The sequence below is a fragment of the Ammospiza caudacuta genome, chromosome 6 (genome assembly GCF_027887145.1).
Source record: "Ammospiza caudacuta isolate bAmmCau1 chromosome 6, bAmmCau1.pri, whole genome shotgun sequence".
NCBI lineage: Eukaryota > Metazoa > Chordata > Aves > Passeriformes > Passerellidae > Ammospiza > Ammospiza caudacuta.
Window position 1 is genome coordinate 62,911,416 of NC_080598.1, and position 18,588 is coordinate 62,930,003.

The window sequence follows — 18,588 nt, forward strand, 5'->3', positions numbered from 1 at the left end:
TTCCAGCAGTCTCTTGGCAGAAAAGGATGTCAATGAGATCCTGAGATTGCTTCCAGAGCAGTGTTATGCTTCCTACAGCTCTGCTATGATGCATCTCCATGGGGAAATAGATGGATTTCAGAAGGTCCTGGACAAGCCTTTTCAGCTCTTGGCTTTTCAACTGTACCCCCAAAACAGCATCTGTAGATGCCACATTACTCTCTCAGGAGAAAAATATATTTAGGATTTAAAACCCCCCAAAATATAGGGGGGAAAGTGGAACTGGTTAAAATGCATCAGCAGGGCTGAGTATTGGCCTCATATCACTCAGAGCCCTTCTGTGCCTGCTGCCCCCAGCCATGGTCACTGTGCCTTGGGGAGAGAATTCATCCTGAATTTGCAGTAGGAAAACCACTAATTTAGGAAATATTTGTGCCTCTCAGAAGGAGAGATGCAGAGAAGGGGCCAGGAGGACTGGGGTGAATTGTGCCCTTTCAGGAGGCTGCCCTGCTAACCCAGCTCCTACAGGGTGTGTGCAGACACTGGGACCCAGCAGTGCTCACACCACCCTGCACACAGGAGGGGATTTTTGGCATCAATCCAGCCCAGACTCCTTCACAAGCAGCAATACCCCTGCAAACTGCTGCTCCTCCATCTTAATTTCACGCCCCCTAATTAGAAGCCGGTGTCGGCTGAAGGAGAAATAATGAACTCCAAAGGATGGCCAGGGACAATGAGAAACCATCCAGTGAATCAGACAAAAATCAGTTCCACTTCTTTCCCTGAGATAATGCAACTCTGGATCCAATAAAACACCTTTTACCAAGCCAAAATTTTACTGAAGTGTGAGTCAGTTCCCAGAACACCTGGGATGCAGCAGGGAAAAATCCCTCTGCAAAGGATGCTGCAAGGCCCCAGCTCTCTGAAACCACCTGGGGACCAAACTGAGGTGATTTAAGGGCTCTTAGCACTGGCCTAACTTTAGAGTCTGCTTTTTATTGGTGATTATGTGGTTTCTTGCAAATCCTCTTACTCATTTCTATCAGCCCTGAAAATGCTGAGAATCCTGGGATGGCATCCCCTCTATTACTCTGTAATCCCCAGGAGATCAATAAATATCCATATTTATTATATATATTAATAATATATATTAATAATATGTATTGACAATTTATTAATATTTATTAGTAATTTTATTCATAATTTTAATTAATAATATTTATTAATGTTGTTGCTTGTGGTCATGCCCTCAACTTTTTGAAATAAGAGGATGTATTTCCAAAATTTTTTTGATAAATTCTAATTTATTTCCAAAGCTTCAGTTTATTGTAGGTCCTGACCTGAATTTGACCATTCTGTGTGCTTTTTGGAAGGTCCAAGGTGAATCCAGGGCTGCTCCTGGCTAAAATAAATGGTCCACGTGGGCTTTAACTTCAGCAGAATAAAACCAAGTGTGAGTTTATCACCTCACACTGATGCCTCCTCTTCTTTTACTACAAAAATATTAAGCTTAAATTTAAAAAGGAAATCTAAAGTGTTATTCTGGGCCAAGATAAGCTCCCAGGAGGTGGGTGGGCACGGCTGCCTCTCTGAGTGCTGTGAGCTGGGCAAACAAAGAGGGGAAATCACCACTCCAAAGGGCATCCCACGCTGGCACAAGGACCCCTACAGCCTTTAAGCATGCCCCACTTCTGGGTTAGAAGTGTTTTCCTGCCCTTTAGGTGCTGTAAGACTCCACACAGGCACTGCCTGGCCCAGCTCCTTCCAAGTGGGACAGGGGCTGGAGCAGATGGTGGTTTTCCCTGGAATCAGTGGGCTGGTGCTGCCTCTTTGCTCAGCCCACACCAGGACCAGGTTTCCCTGCAAGAAACCTCTCCGTGATTTCCAGACTGGGATCAAGCTCAGGGTAACATTCCCAGGCCAAAAAAGCAGAGGATGGAGAAGGAGTGATGGCAACAAAGCTCCCCATGACAGGAGGCAGCTGCTGACCACGCTGGGAGCATCCCTGTGGCACCACCCCCTCCCCAGGCAAATCTGGATTTATCTCAGAGCAAACCCTGCCTGGGCTGGCAGGCACCACAGCACACTTACAGAAACTCTGAGGCTGCAAGTGCTCTCACCCCCTGAAGCCTTGGCTTTGGGATTTTTCCCTCCCCCCTCTCTTTTCCCTTTTGAAGTGGTGCTGCCTATTTTGGGAGACAAGGGCTGATTTCAAGAGGGTTTTTGTTCACTGAGGACCATGTGGAACAGCGTCAGACATTTGTGTTGTGGTTTCTCAGGGTTTTGGGCCAATTTTTTTTCAGCCTGAGAAGGGAAAAGCCACCCATTCCTGTAATTAGAGCTGAGAAATTGGGCTCTGCAGGCAGACCTTCCTCCACACAGCGACAAGGTGCTCACTCCCCCTCTCCCTTCATGAAATCTGGCTTAGAGTGCTGCTAAAGTCCTTGATGAACACACTTGTGAGAGCTTCCAGTGAGAACCAAACCCACCACTGGGAGGATCCAGAATGCCTCCAGTCCCCACCATGCCCCTGATACCCAAAGGACCAGCAGTGGGTCCATACATCAGGTTACAATTCCAAATAACTCTTCCCTGTGCTTGCAGAAAGGAAAAAGCACTGCAAGGAAAAAAAAAAAAAAGGAAAAAGCACTGCAAGGTGGATACTGAACTCTTTGGGACCTTCTTTTGCTTTTTTAGTTTAAAAATGGCCCTCCTTGGCTGCAAAGCTGTTTATGGTGAGTCCCCAGGCAGCATCTGATCACATCCAGCTGCTTTCCTGGTCTGCTGGTACCTGGAGCAGCAGCCTGACCCCAAAAAGTGGGGATGCTTTCAATCCACACGAGGTTTTGTGCAGCCTGGAAGCTCCTCCATGGAGAGGGAACACTGAGCACCCCCCTCAGAAAGCAAACCACCCCAAGTTCAACTCAGTCTGCCTCCTCCTTGCCACCCCAGTCACATCCTCTCCTCCAGGAAGGCTTCCCTGTGCTGGCAGAGCAATGCCCAGGGCTTTTCCAGCTTTTCCTTGCCCAGAGCCCTTGGAAAGAGTTGCCAGTGGGTCACACTGCCCAGCTGGCACCCAGCCTCCTTCCTGGGCACCTCATTCACCCTCTCCCCAGGCTGCCCCAGGCAGCCCCAGCACGGCCAGAGCAGAACTGATGGAACATTTTTCAGCTCAACATCCCCTAACCCTTGGAGCCTCTTTTTGTGCCTTTTTTTCCTTTAATCTCCCTGTGTTCTGTGGCTGTGACTTCTACACAAAATGTGTTTGTAGGAGCTGGACAATCCATGTGCTGGCCTCTGAACCATGAGCTATGAGCTGATCTAACCCATGAAGGGGTGAAATTCAGGGTTCCAAATGCAAGAAGCCACTGGGGAAAAGGAAAATTGTGGTAATAGGAAATTAGTGGTGTTAACCCCTGCACCAGGAAAAAATCCAATACAAGCAGAGTGCTGCCTCGAGCAGGGAAGGAGCACAGACTGCAGAAAAGGCTGTCAAGCAAAACTTTTAAAAGAAATGGTGTTTTTAAACACAGTTTCCTGTTGAAGAAACTGGACAGAGAAACAATAACCCGTTTGTTGCTGCTCCCTGCGAGCAGCGCATGCGAGGCTCAGCGGGGAAGGAACCTTCACAGGGCCTTTTGAAATTCCCTGCATGGCACAAACACACGTGGAGCTGCTGCTTGGCTCCAGCAGGAACTGCTGTGGCTGTTATTTACTCATTTGTGTGGCAGCAGGAGCGGGGCTGCATCTAAAGATGTGTAAATTCAGCCCCTGGTGGCTCCGGCAATCCGACGGGATGCGCTTCTGGAAGGGAGCCCAGCTTGTCTCAGCAGGCAGCAGGAGCTCAGGAGCTGCTTTCAGGCTCCTTCACAGAATTCTGGGATGGTTTGGGTTGGGAGAGACCTTAAAGAACATCCAGTTCCACCCCTGCCATGGCAGGGACACCTTCCACTATTCCAGGCTGCTGCTCCAAGTCCTATCCAACCTGGCCTGGAACATTTCCAGGGATGAGGCAGCCACAACTTCACTGGCCAATCTGTGCCAGGGCCTCACCACCCTCACAGCCAAGAATTTATTCTTAAAATGAATCTAAATCTCCCCTCTTTTAATTTAAAACTTATTTAAAATAAGTTTTAAAACTTACTGTAAATTTAAAGCTTTCCCCCCTGTCCTATCACTATCATCCCTTTCCCTCTTCTTTATGAGCCCCTTTGAAGTTCTGACATGTCCTTGCTTCCCACTAGAGCATCCAGAATGTGAATCCAACCAGGATTTACCTCACAGACAAAGGAATGCATGGAATGGTGGCTCAGGGAGGTGGGAATGGGTGGGGATGGAGGATTAGGGGGATGTTGCAAGGAGGTGCTGCCCTAAACCACCAAGTCTCTTGGGGTAAACACAATGCCCCAATGTCCAAGCCAATAAATGCATTTTTTTCTTCTAAACCTATACACAAACCACAGAAAATCACTGTTTTTCCCTGGGGAATCCTGGTCCATTAATATCAAATGCTGCTGTGCTGAACCAAGCCTCCCTAATTATCCCAGAAAATGGCTTTTGCTATGGGCTCCAGGGAGAAATTCCTCCCCTGCTCACCAGTGAAGCCAGATAAACAGCACTGGGATGCAGAAACTCTCCTTCCCAATGTCCTTTTCCACCCAAAAGGGATGTCCAAGAACATTTTAATTGTTCAAGCAGCAGCCAGGGCTCCCCAGTGCCTCCATCCCTGGTCTGAGGAACATCTCCCTGCTGAGACTTCCAACAGCATCAGATTCCATCACACTCCAGATGGGGAAACCCCTCCACCACTTAGAACCATTTCAGGAGGTCAGCCTGGAGGATGTGCATCCTTTACACAGCAATGTGCAACCTGGGGGAAACTGGGAGTGAGAAATGATGCGCCCTAAACCAGTCAAGTGAAAGGGGTGAATGCCAAACCTCTGGAATTGCCCCGAGAATCCCCAGTCATTAAAAAGCTGTGGAGTGAGAGCAGGGAGTGTCTTTAGCAGGGACAAACACATGAGGACAATGAGTGTCTCACACGATGTACATCCCACAGTACTGAAACACACCTGTAGCCTTTTCCATCCTTGCCAACTCATTTTGGATTTTCTCCTCCCTTGCCTCTTTTTAGCCACTTTCACACATTCATAAAAGCCACCTACTCCCCCTCTCCTGTAGGCACCATGGCACAAATTCTGCAAGACAAATCCCTCAGTGTTTCAACCTTCCTCTGGCCTCCACCTCTTGGGAACTCACGCATCCCATCCTGAACACCTTCCCCTTCCATCTGGGCTGGCCATGTCTTATTCCTTCTTACTCCTTCTCCTATTTCTCTTTCAAAAGCATAAAATCTTACCAGCTCCAGGAGAACAGAGAAGCCTGCTGGTCTCTGAAGCCACCAAGGGGCAAACATAGCATTCAGTTCCCACCATGAGAAGATGCAAAAGATGGGACACCCCACGACAATGGTTTCTCACTGCCTGAGGACAGGGTTTGATGGGATTTTGGGAAGGAATTCCTGGCTGGGAGGGTGCTGAGGCCCTGGCACAGGGTGCCCAGAGCAGCTGTGGCTGCCCCTGGATCCCTGGAAGTGTCCAAGGCCAGGCTGGACAGGGCTTGGAGCAACCTGGGATAGTGGAAAATATCCCTGCCCATGTCAGGGGTGGAACTGGGTGTTCTTTAAGGTCCCTTCCAACACAAATCAGTCTGGAATTCTAAAATTCTCTGACTCCCAAATCCTGAACCCTGCAATGCTCCCCAACAATCCCCAGCAGCAACAGGACAGCCATGGCTGGCATCACAAACCAAGAATTAATTCTTTCCCATTACTGCTCCAAATTAGCTCAGCTCAGCTTTCCACCTCCTCTACATACCCACAGCAGATGCATCCTAAAAATCTGCCTTCATCATCCTCCAAAACATTCCTGATTGCTCAGATATTGCCTCTCACTGGAGTTATGGCACAGATCCCTGCTCCAGCTAACACGAGACCACATTGCTCAGCAAACAGGGGGGACCATGGTTACAGGAAAACATCAAATCAGAACAACCAGCCTGAAATAAAATTGCATAACGGATGGGAACAGCAAAACTCGAGGAGAAAATAAAACAAAATTAAAAAAAAAAAAAAAACCAAAAAAACCAGCTTCAAGGCTGCCAAAACTGAGCCATTGATTACAGAGCATTTGATCCATTTGCATGCAGAGAGCTTTGCTTTGGAGCTGAGATGGAAACAGTCTTAATATAGCTGGAGAGAAAATATCCTCCTTGCACTCTCCTAACTGCACTTTGATAGGAAGCAGCCACAGAGCAGATGGTGCCTATATATAATCACCAGACCTATTATCCCAGCCTCTTTTAGTAATTTGAAGGATGTGATAACCACAAGGAGAGCAGCAAATATTCCCCCCTCCTCCCTCCCTCCCTTCCCCTGCTAATTAAAATATAAAAAAAAGGAAAAAAAAAAAGAAAAAAAAAGGAAAAAAAAAAAGAAAAAAAAGGGGGAGGAAGCTATAATTATGGTAACGAATAAAAGAATCTCCAAATGAAGTAAATAACTATTTTGTGCACTGCTCCTTTAAACCAGAAGTCAAAAGTTAATTAAATAGCAGTGTGTTACTGAGTCAGGAGAACACAGCAAGTCCCAGTGCAGTGGGGAAGGAAGGAGACTGGAGAGGCTCCAGATGAATCCAAACCACAGCACTTGCACCCCTCCTGTGTGCCCTCCTGCCACTTGTGTGCAGATGCTGTGTGATGGTGGGGGCAAGGAGAGCTCGTCTCTCTCCATTCCTCTGCTTGCCAAAGCCTGGGCTTGCACAGATTCAGAGGATGAGCAGCAGGAAGGGGATTCTCTCCAGGGGTTTCTTGCTGCATGAAGATGCTCAGGAAAACATCAGAAATGTGATTTTAGTGATGCTTTGAGAGCAGGCTGGGGAATGGTGGTGTTGGGATGAGGTCACGGAGAAGCAAGAAGGGTTTGGGGAGGGAATTACTCACAAAGCCCTGAACAGATGTAAGTTAATAGTGGAGGTGCTGAGGAACATCCCTGGCCCCCAGACAGGGCCCTCAGTCCCCTGCTGATGGCTCCAGGGGTGAACAAAGGGCAGGGAGGAACCCACAGGTGCTCATGGGGTGGTGGCAAAAGCAAAGCTTCCCTTGGGAGAGCACCAAGCTCCCATGCACTGAGCCTGCATCCCACAGGCACCAGGGCAGCTGGAAAAACACACCCAGCTCTGGGAGGGTCCATCCATCCCCCAAACTCCCAGAGAGGGGAGGCTGCCCAGGGCTCTGAGAGCATTACTGGGGCTGTCTGACTGCTCCACAGCCCAGAGAGCATCAATCTGCTGCCCTGGCAGCTCCTCCACCACTTCCAGGTCAGAAGCAGCATTCACTGGTGACAGGAATCCCAGGGATTGTAGGATACACACAAAACCATTGCTGTGCTTCCAAACATCCATCCCTGAGACACCCAGACTGCTGTAAGGAAAGTGGAGGTGGCATCAGAGCCACAAGGTTCAATCTCCCCCATCCCAAATTGCACATCCTACCCTCCTGTCAAGGCACAAGCACCACAACAGCAAAACCATGGCAGCATTCCCTGCCCTGGGCAGTGACTACTCTGGGATTTCACAAGCTGAGAGGGTGGGAACATCCCTGGGTGCTGCTGGAACAGAGATTCCCAAATGAGGTGGCCCCATTCCAGCCAGGGAGCTGCAGGGCTGCTCTGTGTGTGAGTTGGGGAGCAGAGCTCTGTGAGGGCACAGAGGATGCACAGCTGGAAGGGACCCAAAAGGAGCACTGAATCCAGGTCCTGGCCTTGCACAGGACATCCCAAGAATCCAATCCTGTGCCTGAGAGTGTTCAAATACTCCTTGAGCTCTGTCAGTCCCATTTTCCTGGGAAGGCCATTCCAGTGCCCAGCCACCCTGTGAGGGAACCACCTTACCCTGCTACCCAACCCAAACCTGCCCTGACACAGCTCCATGCTGCTTCCACGTGTGAGCACAGACCAACCCTTGCACAAAGGAGGTCTGGAGGAAGCAACTGTGTGACCCCAGAGGACACATGTGTGACATGCCCTGTTGGGGGACAGCCCCATGTCTCTCTGGCTGGCACCCAGTGCTGCCTCTCCTCCTCTCCATCCATGCACACCAACCACAAACTCCTCCATGCCTTACCCAACCCAGGGCTTACCCAAACCCAGGGTTTGCAAGGGCTGAGGCAGCCCAGGGCACACAGATTGTCTGAAATGGTGCCTGGAAGCACCATTTGGTGTCATGAGAGTTGGTTTAGGAGCACTCACAGGTGTCTGTATTGCCCACACAAGGTTTTGAGCCACCCTTGGCATCATCACCTGGTGCAAGTCAGAAATCCTTTCTTCTATTCTTTTAGTATAATGTAATATAATAAAATAATAAATCAGCCTTCTGAAACATGGAGTCAGATCCTCATCTCTTCCCTCATCCTCAGACCCCTGTGAACACTATCACACAACCCTATGAGCAAAGCTGCCTGTGATGTGCAAGTTCCAGATGAACAAAACAGGAGAATCCCTCTTCCAGATGTCCTGAGCTCAGTTCTTCAGTGGTTGATGGGTTACTCCAAGTCACTCTCCTGTGAATTTGTCTTTTCTTCCCTCCCAGGGCAGGTTATGTTTGGAAGACAAGAAATGGGGTGAGGAGCTTGGGTGTGAGGCTGGGAACCCTGTGGGGATGACTGAAGGTGGGACCTCAGCAGCACAAGGAGCTTTGTCACTCAGCCAAAGGCTCAGTGAGAAAGGAGATCCTTTGGGAGCAAAGAAGGGAAGGGAATGTGCCAAACAGGCTCCAAGGAGGATCCCAATGGGCAGGGGCAGCAAGGTGAGAACAGGAGGGGACACTGGGTGTAAAACACACTCAGGAGAGGGGCAGATCCTTCCCAGCACTGCTGACACCTCAGAAGGACACTGCTCTGTTCTCCACCACCACTCCCATCCCCAGGGCTTGGTGGCCTCCAGGGTGAGGTGGGTGATCACCCATCTCTAACTGCATGATGCTCTGCAGAGCTGTGGGCTGTGTCTGCCAGGGACAAAGAGTTTCAATTTATAGAGGGGACAGAAAATCTGTATCTGCTGTTCAGTGCTGTCCATCTTCTACAGACGGACTCAAGGATCTTAAAGGTCTTTCTCAACCTAAGTGATTCTACACTGCTCTCACTCACAGTCCTGTCTGCTGCTGTATTGATGAACATGGATTTCAGCAAATAACTCTGCTCACACCTGCTCTCCTCATACAACATTTTTGATTTCAAGCAAGAGTTTAAACAAGATTTTGTAGCACTGGGAACCTGACAAAGTGTGAGACTTCTGGAAGTGTTCCCTGCCCGTTGTGTGTGACACTAGAGGGCATGAGCAAGACAACAAATGCCCTTGTCTGCCACCACTGAGAAGCTCAAGTGTAGTGAAGGCCAAGGAGCTTTTCTCAGTCTATCATTTAAAGAGAAGACAAGCAGACATGAGGTGTCCCCAGCTGGCAGGAGGAGTGCCAGGGTGCCAAGTCTCAGCAAGGCCAACTGAGCAACAATTTTCTGAAGGCAGTTCCAAAAGCTAATCCACCCCCAGCAAGAACAGGACATTTGTTTGCTTCACTGCTGTAACCTCACTGAGACTTCTTCATTTTCTCATGACATGTTTTGCTAAGTCTGCATGGGAGGAAACGTGTTCCTCTCTGAGAGGCAAACACAGGCTGAGGGCACACAATTCCCTCCCTTCAGCTGAAATCTACACAGAGGACAAAACTTTGAAGGTGCCGATCAACCCAGCACAGATCAGGGTGGTGCTGTGGGTTAAAATAATGCAGTTATGCCATTCCCAGCCCAGTTTGGGTACCAGGTTTGGCAACAGGGCTGTCTCCAGAGAGCTGCTGCACAGCAGGGTAGGGGAGGAAGAGTGAGGAGACCCACACTCTGTTCATGGCAAGAGCTTTCTTGGTGTTGTTTGTTCCACCTCAATTCCCTGGTGACTCAGGGAGAGCTCCAGCACATTCATCTGCCCTCTCACTGGGGATTCCATAACTGGAGCAAACGTTGGCAAAATCCTGCAGGCCATGTCCTGCAGACATGTTCTGACACTCAGCAGCTGCAGATCTGCCTGTAGGGCAGGACTACAGAAACACTGAATAGTTTGGGTTGGAGGGGACCTTAGAGATCATCCAGCACCATCCCCTGCCATGGGCAGGGACGCCTTCCACTGTCCCAGGCTGCTCCAACTCTGCCCAATCTGGCCTTGGACACCTCCAGGGGCAGCCACAGCTTCTCTGGGCAACCAGTGCCTTGTCATCCTCACAGGGAAGAATTTCTTCCCAATACCGAGTTTAACCCTGCCCTCTGTCAGTTTGAACCTGGGGTGCACGGAAGGAAGGACCCTGATTTACTTCTCCTCAGCTCTAGGACAAGCTGGAGACTTTTCTCTTTCAGGACAGGAAATTTGCACAGGTGGGTATTGCTCCTCCCTTGCTCTCCTTCTCCCTGTGGACAAGCACCACCAGTTTTCTGGCAGATTCCCATGGGAAGGGTGCAGCAGGCCTGAGCACCAGCACCTTTCCCATTGCTGCAGGAGAGGAAGGGTGGCTCCAGACTGGCAAGAGCTTTGCTGGTCCCTTTTGCTCTCTGCTCCTTCTCAGGGAGTGCAGTGACACTGGAACACCAAAGAGTGCAACATCCCTCCAGTGTGAACACAGTGCCAAGGATTCCTGCCCTCTGGGACATTCCCTGGCAAGGTCTCTGACTGTGTCTGTCCCTCACTGACCTGTGACTTTATGGTCCAGATGAGACCATGGATCTGCAATCCCCCTCCTCAGCACAGTTAATGACAGACCCTCCTTTGCCTCTGCACAGATTCCCTTCCAAAAGGGTGGAAAACACAGGGCTGAGCTGTGCTTCCACAGCTCCAGCTGTGCCACCAGTGCTGGAGCCAGTTCCAGGGGCAGGGAAGGGGCTGGAGCCCCACACAGGCAGCTCCTGGCAGCTTTGCAAACCAGCTGCTTTCCTCTGTCCTTCCAGAGATTCCAGGCCGTGTCTCCATCACAAAGACCTTGTGCAAGCCCAACATTTTGCAATTGCTGCCTGACCTGGCCCCAGAGGCAGCACTCCAGGCTTCACCCTGTCCCCATGGGGAGCAGCTCCAACCCAGCTCCAGCTCCAGCCCCAGCTCCAGCTCCAGCTCCAGCCCCATCTCCATCTCAGCCCCAGCTCCAGCTCCAGCTCCATCTCAGACCCAGCTCCAGCCCCAGCTCCATCTCCATCTCAGCCCCAGCTCCAGCTCCAGCTCCATCTCAGACCCAGCTCCAGCCCCAGCTCCATCTCCATCTCAGCCCCAGCTCCAGCTCCATCTCCATCTCAGCCCCAGCTCCAGCTCCAGCTCCATCTCAGACCCAGCTCCAGCTCCAGCTCCAGCCCCAGCTCCATCTCCATCTCCATCTCAGACCCAGCTCCATCTCCATCTCAGCCCCAGCTCCAGCTCCAGCTCCAGCCCCAGCTCCATCTCAGCCCCAGCCCCAGCCCCAGCTCCATCTCAGCCCCAGCTCCAGCTCCAGCCCCAGCTCCATCTCAGCCCCAGCCCCAGCCCCAGCTCCAGTCCCAGCTCCAGCTCCAGCCCCATCTCCAGCCCCAGCTCCATCTCCAGCTCCAGCTCCATCTCAGCTCCAGCCCCAGCCCCAGCCCCAGCTCCTCCCTGCCTGTGCTCTGAGCCCATGCCAAGGCTGTCTGTACTCCTGCAGTGCTCAAGCTTGGTTTAAAGCTGCACCTCAAGCTTTGCAGGAGTTGCTGATGCAGTGGGTGGGAAGGAGCACATGAACATCACAGAGTCCCAGAGCGGTTTGGGATGGAAGGGACCTTAAAGCCCATCCGGTTCCACTCCCCTGCCATGGGCCAGACACCTTCCATTAGAGCAGACTGAAGACTCGTCCAGCCTGGCCTTGAACACTTCCAAGGATGAGGCAGCCACAGCTTCTCTGGGCCAACTTCCATTGCCTGGGGTGAGTCCATATCCTCTGATCACTCCAGGCTCAAACTCGTCACTTAGAGCACTGGTCCCACTCCTGGAGCAGCATTACTGTGGTAAATCCAGAGTGACTCCTTCAGAACTTGCCTCCTGTAACATCTCCTCCTTTAGGCCTTGGCTAAACCTTTGCTAACCCCAGTTATGGGAGAGCTGGAGATGAACCAATCCTGAACCAAATCTCAAATATGGAGTCTAGGTCGAGTCAAAGTCAAGGTCAGCACAAAGCAAAACATCACATGAGCTTCAGCCACCCCTATTTCAGCCCTGTGCCATGGCAGCATTAAATCTCATTGTGCCACAGCTCCAGAAGAACACAGCTCAGGCAACATCCCCAAATCACTGCTCTGGGAAAGACTCAGCCCCATTCTGGTGTCAGGAACAGGCAGTGCCTTTGCAGGGATGGCTCAGGAAGGCTGAGCCCTGCAGGGTGTTGCTGGATTAAAGCCTCTGCACTGATAAACACCTCTGAGTAAGAGGGAGAACTTAAAACTAACAACAACCCTAAAACCTAAACAAACACTAAGGAGTTGAGGGCTTTGCTTTGGAATAAAAGATTCATAAACATATTGATTGAGTCAAGGGGCTGGGACAAAGCCTGACAGCCGTGTTTATTTTTTAGCATCTATCTGTGGACTTACCAGGCTTTTGCCCAAGCCAAATATTGTGTTAAGGAAGTTTATGAACTGACACATCAAGTGTGGTTGGGTCACCTCCAGCTCAGCCCACGGTTGTCTGAGCATGGTGCCACCAAAATATGTCTGCAGGAATTACAACAGCTCAACACGTGGGCCTGGACTATCACCAGCAGGGGATGGTGCAGCCAAGCAAGGGGCAGAGACTGAGGAGGAATTCAAGACTGGGTAAAGTGAAGGGCTGTTGGCAGACCCAGAGGTGCTCCTGCCCCAGCTGCTGCTGAACACACTGAATTCTCAGAGAATTTAGGAAAAACCCCAGCACTGCAGCAGTTCAGGTGTTGCCTCAGTTTTGGCATCTTGTGCCAACACCTGGGGACCACCACGGGCAAGGGGTGGGTCAGTGCTTCTGCTGAGAGCTAAGCCTGAGCACAGAAAGGCTCAAAAATCCACCAAGGGGTTTGTGGAAAGAGTCCTTCAACACCTAACACTTGCACAGTTCCAGCCACTGTCAGTGATCAACCTGCTGCACCCATCCTGCTGTCCCTGCTCCCAGATCCTCACACGAGGAGCCAGAACCCTTCCACGGTGTGCAAAGCCTCTGAACCACCAGGCATGCAAAAACCACATGGAAACCCCCCAAAAAACAATCCTTGGAGAGATTTAACAGACTGCAAGTAGATTAATGGGGTTTTTCTCACCCTGCCTCCCTGTTGGACCCTTCCCATGCAGCTCAGTCACCCTGGAACAGCTCCACAGCACAGGGTCTGGCTCTCAGAGAACTGAACATCACACAATCCCACAGCAGCAGGAGCTGGGGGCTTCACACACAGGGGATTGGATGGGAATGATGGTTTAGAGCCTGTGGAGAAGCTAAGACCCTTTGCTAAATCCCCACCTGCCTGCAGGGATGGACACAGGAGAGGCAGGGATCAGGGTGCTACAGCAATAAACCCAGAGCTGTGTTTTATAGTGCTGTTGATTTGAAACATCACTTAAAAAAAAAAAGCAATTCTTTCAGGAGAGAGAAAAGCCCAGAAGCCTTAAGTGACCATTTTAAAGCTTTTAGCTATTTAATTGTGGCTTTCCACACTCTGATAAAGAAACCAGGGCTGCTGCCACAAGAAGCCTCTCCTCCCCAAAGTGCTCTCTGCATCCCTCATTTCCAGGAGACGCTGATAAAGCATCTTGGAGAGATTTCTGAGTATCCCAGAGTGGAGGAGGACATGCAGCCCTGCAGGTGACATGGTGGCAGTCACCCAAAAGGGTGACAGAGTGAGTGGGTGGGCAGGGGAGCTTCTGAACCCCACTGAAAATCATCTTTTCAGTGCTGCATTCATGCTGCATTCCTGCTGTCCCAAAGAAGGCTCACAGGAATCAATGGCTGCTCTGAACACCAGCTGCACACAAAAGCCAGTGCTGGATGGACAGATCTCCAGTCATGGAGCTCTCCATGTGTCCAAGCCTTGGGTTGGGCTCTGCACCATCCATCAAAGCCTGGCAAGGTCTCCATGGGGAAAGAACCACCCAGCTCTACTGGAAAACACTGAGCACTGTCCATTAAATTCCTCAATCACCACCAGCCTCACACCTCTCCACTGCAAATACAAGGGAACCTTTTCAGATACCCCAAAGCTGGTGGATTCCAGCTCTGCTTCCAAAACTTTTGCCTGCATCAGGGTCCCAATGCTGTTTCTTCTCAGTAGGTCCTCAGCACACTTTTTGACTTGCTTCAAGGTCCCCAGCTCACTTTTGGACATGAAGCATCAGTTTCCTGCTTGCTTTAGGCACTCTTGGAGCATGAATTGTAAATCTACACAAAGCTGCATGAAACACAAGGGGTTCCCTTCAGTAAGGCACATTTTGTTGCTCTAACTTTTTCTTACTCTTTGCTGGTTTTCCCTCCTCTCCAGCTCCCAGGTGCCACAGGCAAATTTTATGAAAAATCCTTTCCTTAGGAATTTTTCTCCTGAGAAGCTGAGAGGCCTCAGGAGTAAAATGTAAACAATGATTATCTGCTGCTGTGGAATGCATCAGGTGCATCTGTGATTGGTCTCATGTGGATGCTTCTAATTAATGGCCAATCACAGTCAGCTGGCTTGGACTCTGTCTGAGACACAAGCTTTTGTTCTCATTCTTTCTTTTTCTATTCTTAGCTAGCCTTCTGATGAAATCCTTTCTTCTATTCTTTTAGTATAGTTTTAGTATAATATATATAATAAAATAATAAATCAAGCCTTCTGAAACATGGAGGCAGATCCTCATCTCTTCCCTCATTCTAAGGGATGCGAACACCCTCACACCCAGGTCTTTAAAACCCCATAATGCTGGAAGAAAAAAACCCCAACAAGGCAAGCAGAAAATAAAAAAGCAGGCGAGGAAAGGAAAAATAATAAAAAAAGAGTTTTCTATGGCCCAGATGAGTTCAACCCCTGTGCTAACCACGCCAAAGCAGCAATTCCTAGTGGGATGGGGGGGATCCTGCCGTGAGTACTCACTGGTGCTTGTGCTAGTGCCGATGGTGTTGATGGTGGTGGGGACGGAGGAGGAGGAGTAGAGGGGCAGGTGGCCGTTCTCACAGGCCAGGTTTTTGTCCTGCCAGCTGGAGGCGCTGACGCTGATGCCGGAGTCCCTGGAGTTCTGCCAGCCGTTGTTGAGTTTGTCGTCCGAGTTCTGTCTTTGGTGATAGTAGTGAGCCTGCCCGTAGTCCAGCGAGTCCGAGCGGCCCCGGCCCTGCCCGCCAAAGCCCCCCGACGATGACGACGACGACGAAGACGACGTGCGGTCCTCCAGGTGGTTGAGCCACATGGCCAGGGCGCTCCTGTCCTCCAGGGAGGTGGCAGGGTGGATCAAGGCGTAGGACAGCAGCTGCCTGCTCTCCTCGATGTGCTGGTTGTGCTCGATGGAGTGCGCCAGGATTTTGGGCAAGAGTTTCATGTACTCGACTTTCGCCTCGATGTTGCCGGGCTTCAGCAAAGGCAGGTGGGTCAGCAGGAGGGAGATCACTTTGTCCTTGGATTCCTGTTGCCACTGGTTAATGATTCCTGTTGAAGGAATAAGGAGGGGGAAAAAAGGGGATTAATGAGAAATGGATAAACAGAGGTGATAAAGAAATAACCGGGTCCCGGCAGGGTAAATGCGACACGCCGAAGGGATTTGCACATGTGTGGCTGTCACAGACATGTTTTATGAAAAATCCTTTCCTTAGGATTTTTTCTCCTGAGAGGCCTCAGGAACAAAATGTAAACATTGATTACCTGCTGCTGTGGAATGCAATAGGTGCATCTTTGATTGGTCCATGTTGGTTGTTTCTAATTAATGGCCAATCACAGTCAGCTGGCTTGGACTCTGAGAGTCAAGAGCTTTTGTTTTCATTCTTCTTCTTGCTTCTGATGAAATCCTTTCTTCTATTCTTTTAGTATAGTTTTAATGTAATATATATAATAAAATAATAAATCAAGCCTTCTGAAACATGGAGTCGACATTCTCGTCTCTTCCCTGGTCCTGGGACCCCTGTGAACACCACCGTATGTGGCAGCACAGCATGAGCATCTCCCTGGCAAGGGGGTCACTGTTGTATTGCACCAAATAGTTATCCAGACACGGATTCTTACAGGTCACCACCCTCCAAAATCATTGTCAGGGCAAAGCTTGCCAAACTGGACGCCAAAAGTTACCAGATGCCCCTGAAAAATCACTGAAAAAACCAAACTGCACCCAGCTCTATGTGGGGAATGCATTTATAGCCATTTTCCAACTCTACTCTACTGCTGTTGCTCTTATTTAAATAAAATCACGATTTGGCCCAAATTTTTCATATTGTTGCAGATTACAGTAAATCTGCACTCAGTGGGCAAAGCTAACCTTTCAAAAGAACTTGGCTGGGAAATTGAAAAGGTCAAGATTCAAAGGAGGTAACACAGGAGAGAACCCCAGAGGAAACACCATCATCCATCCAGGGTGTCGGTGCATCCACCAGCCCCAAAGGAAAGGAGGGAAGCAGCCCCAGAGCTCCTGTTCCTCTGTTAGATCACAGCAAATTGGAGAGGTTCCAGAAGACAACAGAAAAAACAAAAAAGAAACCCAGGGGTTAGATTTAAATATGCAAAAGGAAAAGTCAGGGAATTACAAACTGGTCACTTAACTGGAACTCCTGGAAAACTGATGGAACAAATAATGAAACAACCTATTTGTAAGCACTTAGGAGATAACAAGATGATAAGTGACTGCCGACACCCATTTGTCAAGAGCAATTTGATTTCCTTCTGCGACAGAGCAACTGGCCTGTGAATAGCTGGAGGAGCAGGCAGTGCTGTATATCTTGATATTCATTAGGTGCTGCTACACATGGCTCCGTGAGCAGCACAGCAGAGAGAAACTGCTCTAATGTGGGCACACAACTCATCTGAAAAACACATGGAGGAGCTGGGGCTGCTGATTCACTGTGAGAACAGGAGGATGTGCTGGGCAAGGAGACTGTCCTGGGCCTGGCACCTCCCAGAAGGTCACTGCTGATAAGGGGGATGTGATAAACGTGATCAGCATGCAGGTATTGTGCTAAGAGAGAGGAAAACACTCCAGGAAACTGGACTAAGGTCAAACAGTGCTGAGGATTCGAAGGGGTGGCATGAAGCTGGGTCAGGGGAGGTTTAGGCTGGAGATCAGGAAAGGTTTTTCCCCAGAGGGTGGTGGGGCACTGACCAGGCTCCCCAGGGGTTGGTCACAGCACCAGCCTGCCAGAGCTCCAGGAGAATTTGGACAATGCCGTCAAGCACAGGATGGAATTGGAGTGTCCTGCGCAGGGTCAGGAGCTGGACTCGATGCTCCTTGTGGGTCTCCTTCCAACTCAGGATATTCTGTAAGACTTGAAGAGATGTGGAAGAACACCTGCATGAAGCAGGTGCAAACATCTGCATGAAGCAGGTGGGAACAAGGGAAACACATCTGTGCAGCACGAGGTGGGCAAGACCCTGGTTTGGAAGCACCATCTCAGTCAGACACCCTGCTGCACAGAAAATCTGCACCAGGCAGCCTGACCCTGGCTGAGAGGTGAGCACTGGCATGGACAAGCTGCTCTCTACCTCTGCTGCTGCCCAGGGAAATGGGGGAGTCACCATCTCTGGAGGGATTGAACAGCTGTGAGGATGTGGCCCTTGGGGACAGGGGTCACTGGAGGCCTTGGCAGTGCTGGGGGGATGGTTGAACTCAGTGATCCTGGAGGGCTTTTCCAACCTAAACAATTTCTATGATTCTCTGACTTGAACTGCAGCAAAGATGAATGAGGTTGGACATGATGGAAATGCCTTCTGTAGGGCAGGGTGGCCCAGGACACTGTGAGATCTCCAACACCAGAGCTTTCTTTGAAGATACAAACTCCAAACACCTACCAAACCTACCCAGACCAGCCCATGACACTTCCCAGCCCCAGGGCAGTCTCTCCTCCAGTGCTGACCAAACCCCTCTGTAAAACCTTCAAATCTTCAGCCATGCAATCCTGCTACAGGAGCCACAACTGAGCTGTGTGGTGGTGAACACTCCCTCCTGCTTGCTTTAAACACACTGCCCAAAGCTTCATCAGGTGAAATGCTGAAAAAATCCCCCCAAAACTTTATGTTCTCTCTCCCTGTTGCTGTCTTCAACCCATTCCACACAGGAAGCTGCTCTAAATCACTGATTATCCCTACAGGCTCTGTGTGGTTTTGAGTAAGGTAACTGAACCCACACCAGTGAAATGCAGATCTGGATCTCCATCTGTAGGATTATTCATCAGGTTTGCTCTTGGGAAAGCACAAGAGCAAATCAATGTCCAGCTCAGGATATTCCGTGACCCAGGAATTGGACTCTATGATCCATGTGGGTCCCCTCCCCTCAGGATATTCCATGATATTCCATGATTCTGCATGACCTATGCTGCCAGCCAGTAGCTAACCCAACCCT

General features: G+C 50.1%; 1 protein-coding gene across 4 annotated transcripts in view; it reads right to left on the bottom strand.

Moving 5' to 3' along the window:
- SAMD4A (sterile alpha motif domain containing 4A) overlaps positions 1–18,588 on the bottom strand; it is a 102,037-nt gene that overhangs the window by 23,235 nt on the left and 60,214 nt on the right. For all 4 annotated transcript variants that reach the window (XM_058807001.1, XM_058806999.1, XM_058807000.1 and 1 more), the window contains exon 2: positions 15,150–15,695. In XM_058807001.1, coding sequence (XP_058662984.1) covers positions 15,150–15,695 — 546 coding nt within the window. The remainder of the gene's footprint in view (positions 1–15,149; positions 15,696–18,588) is intronic.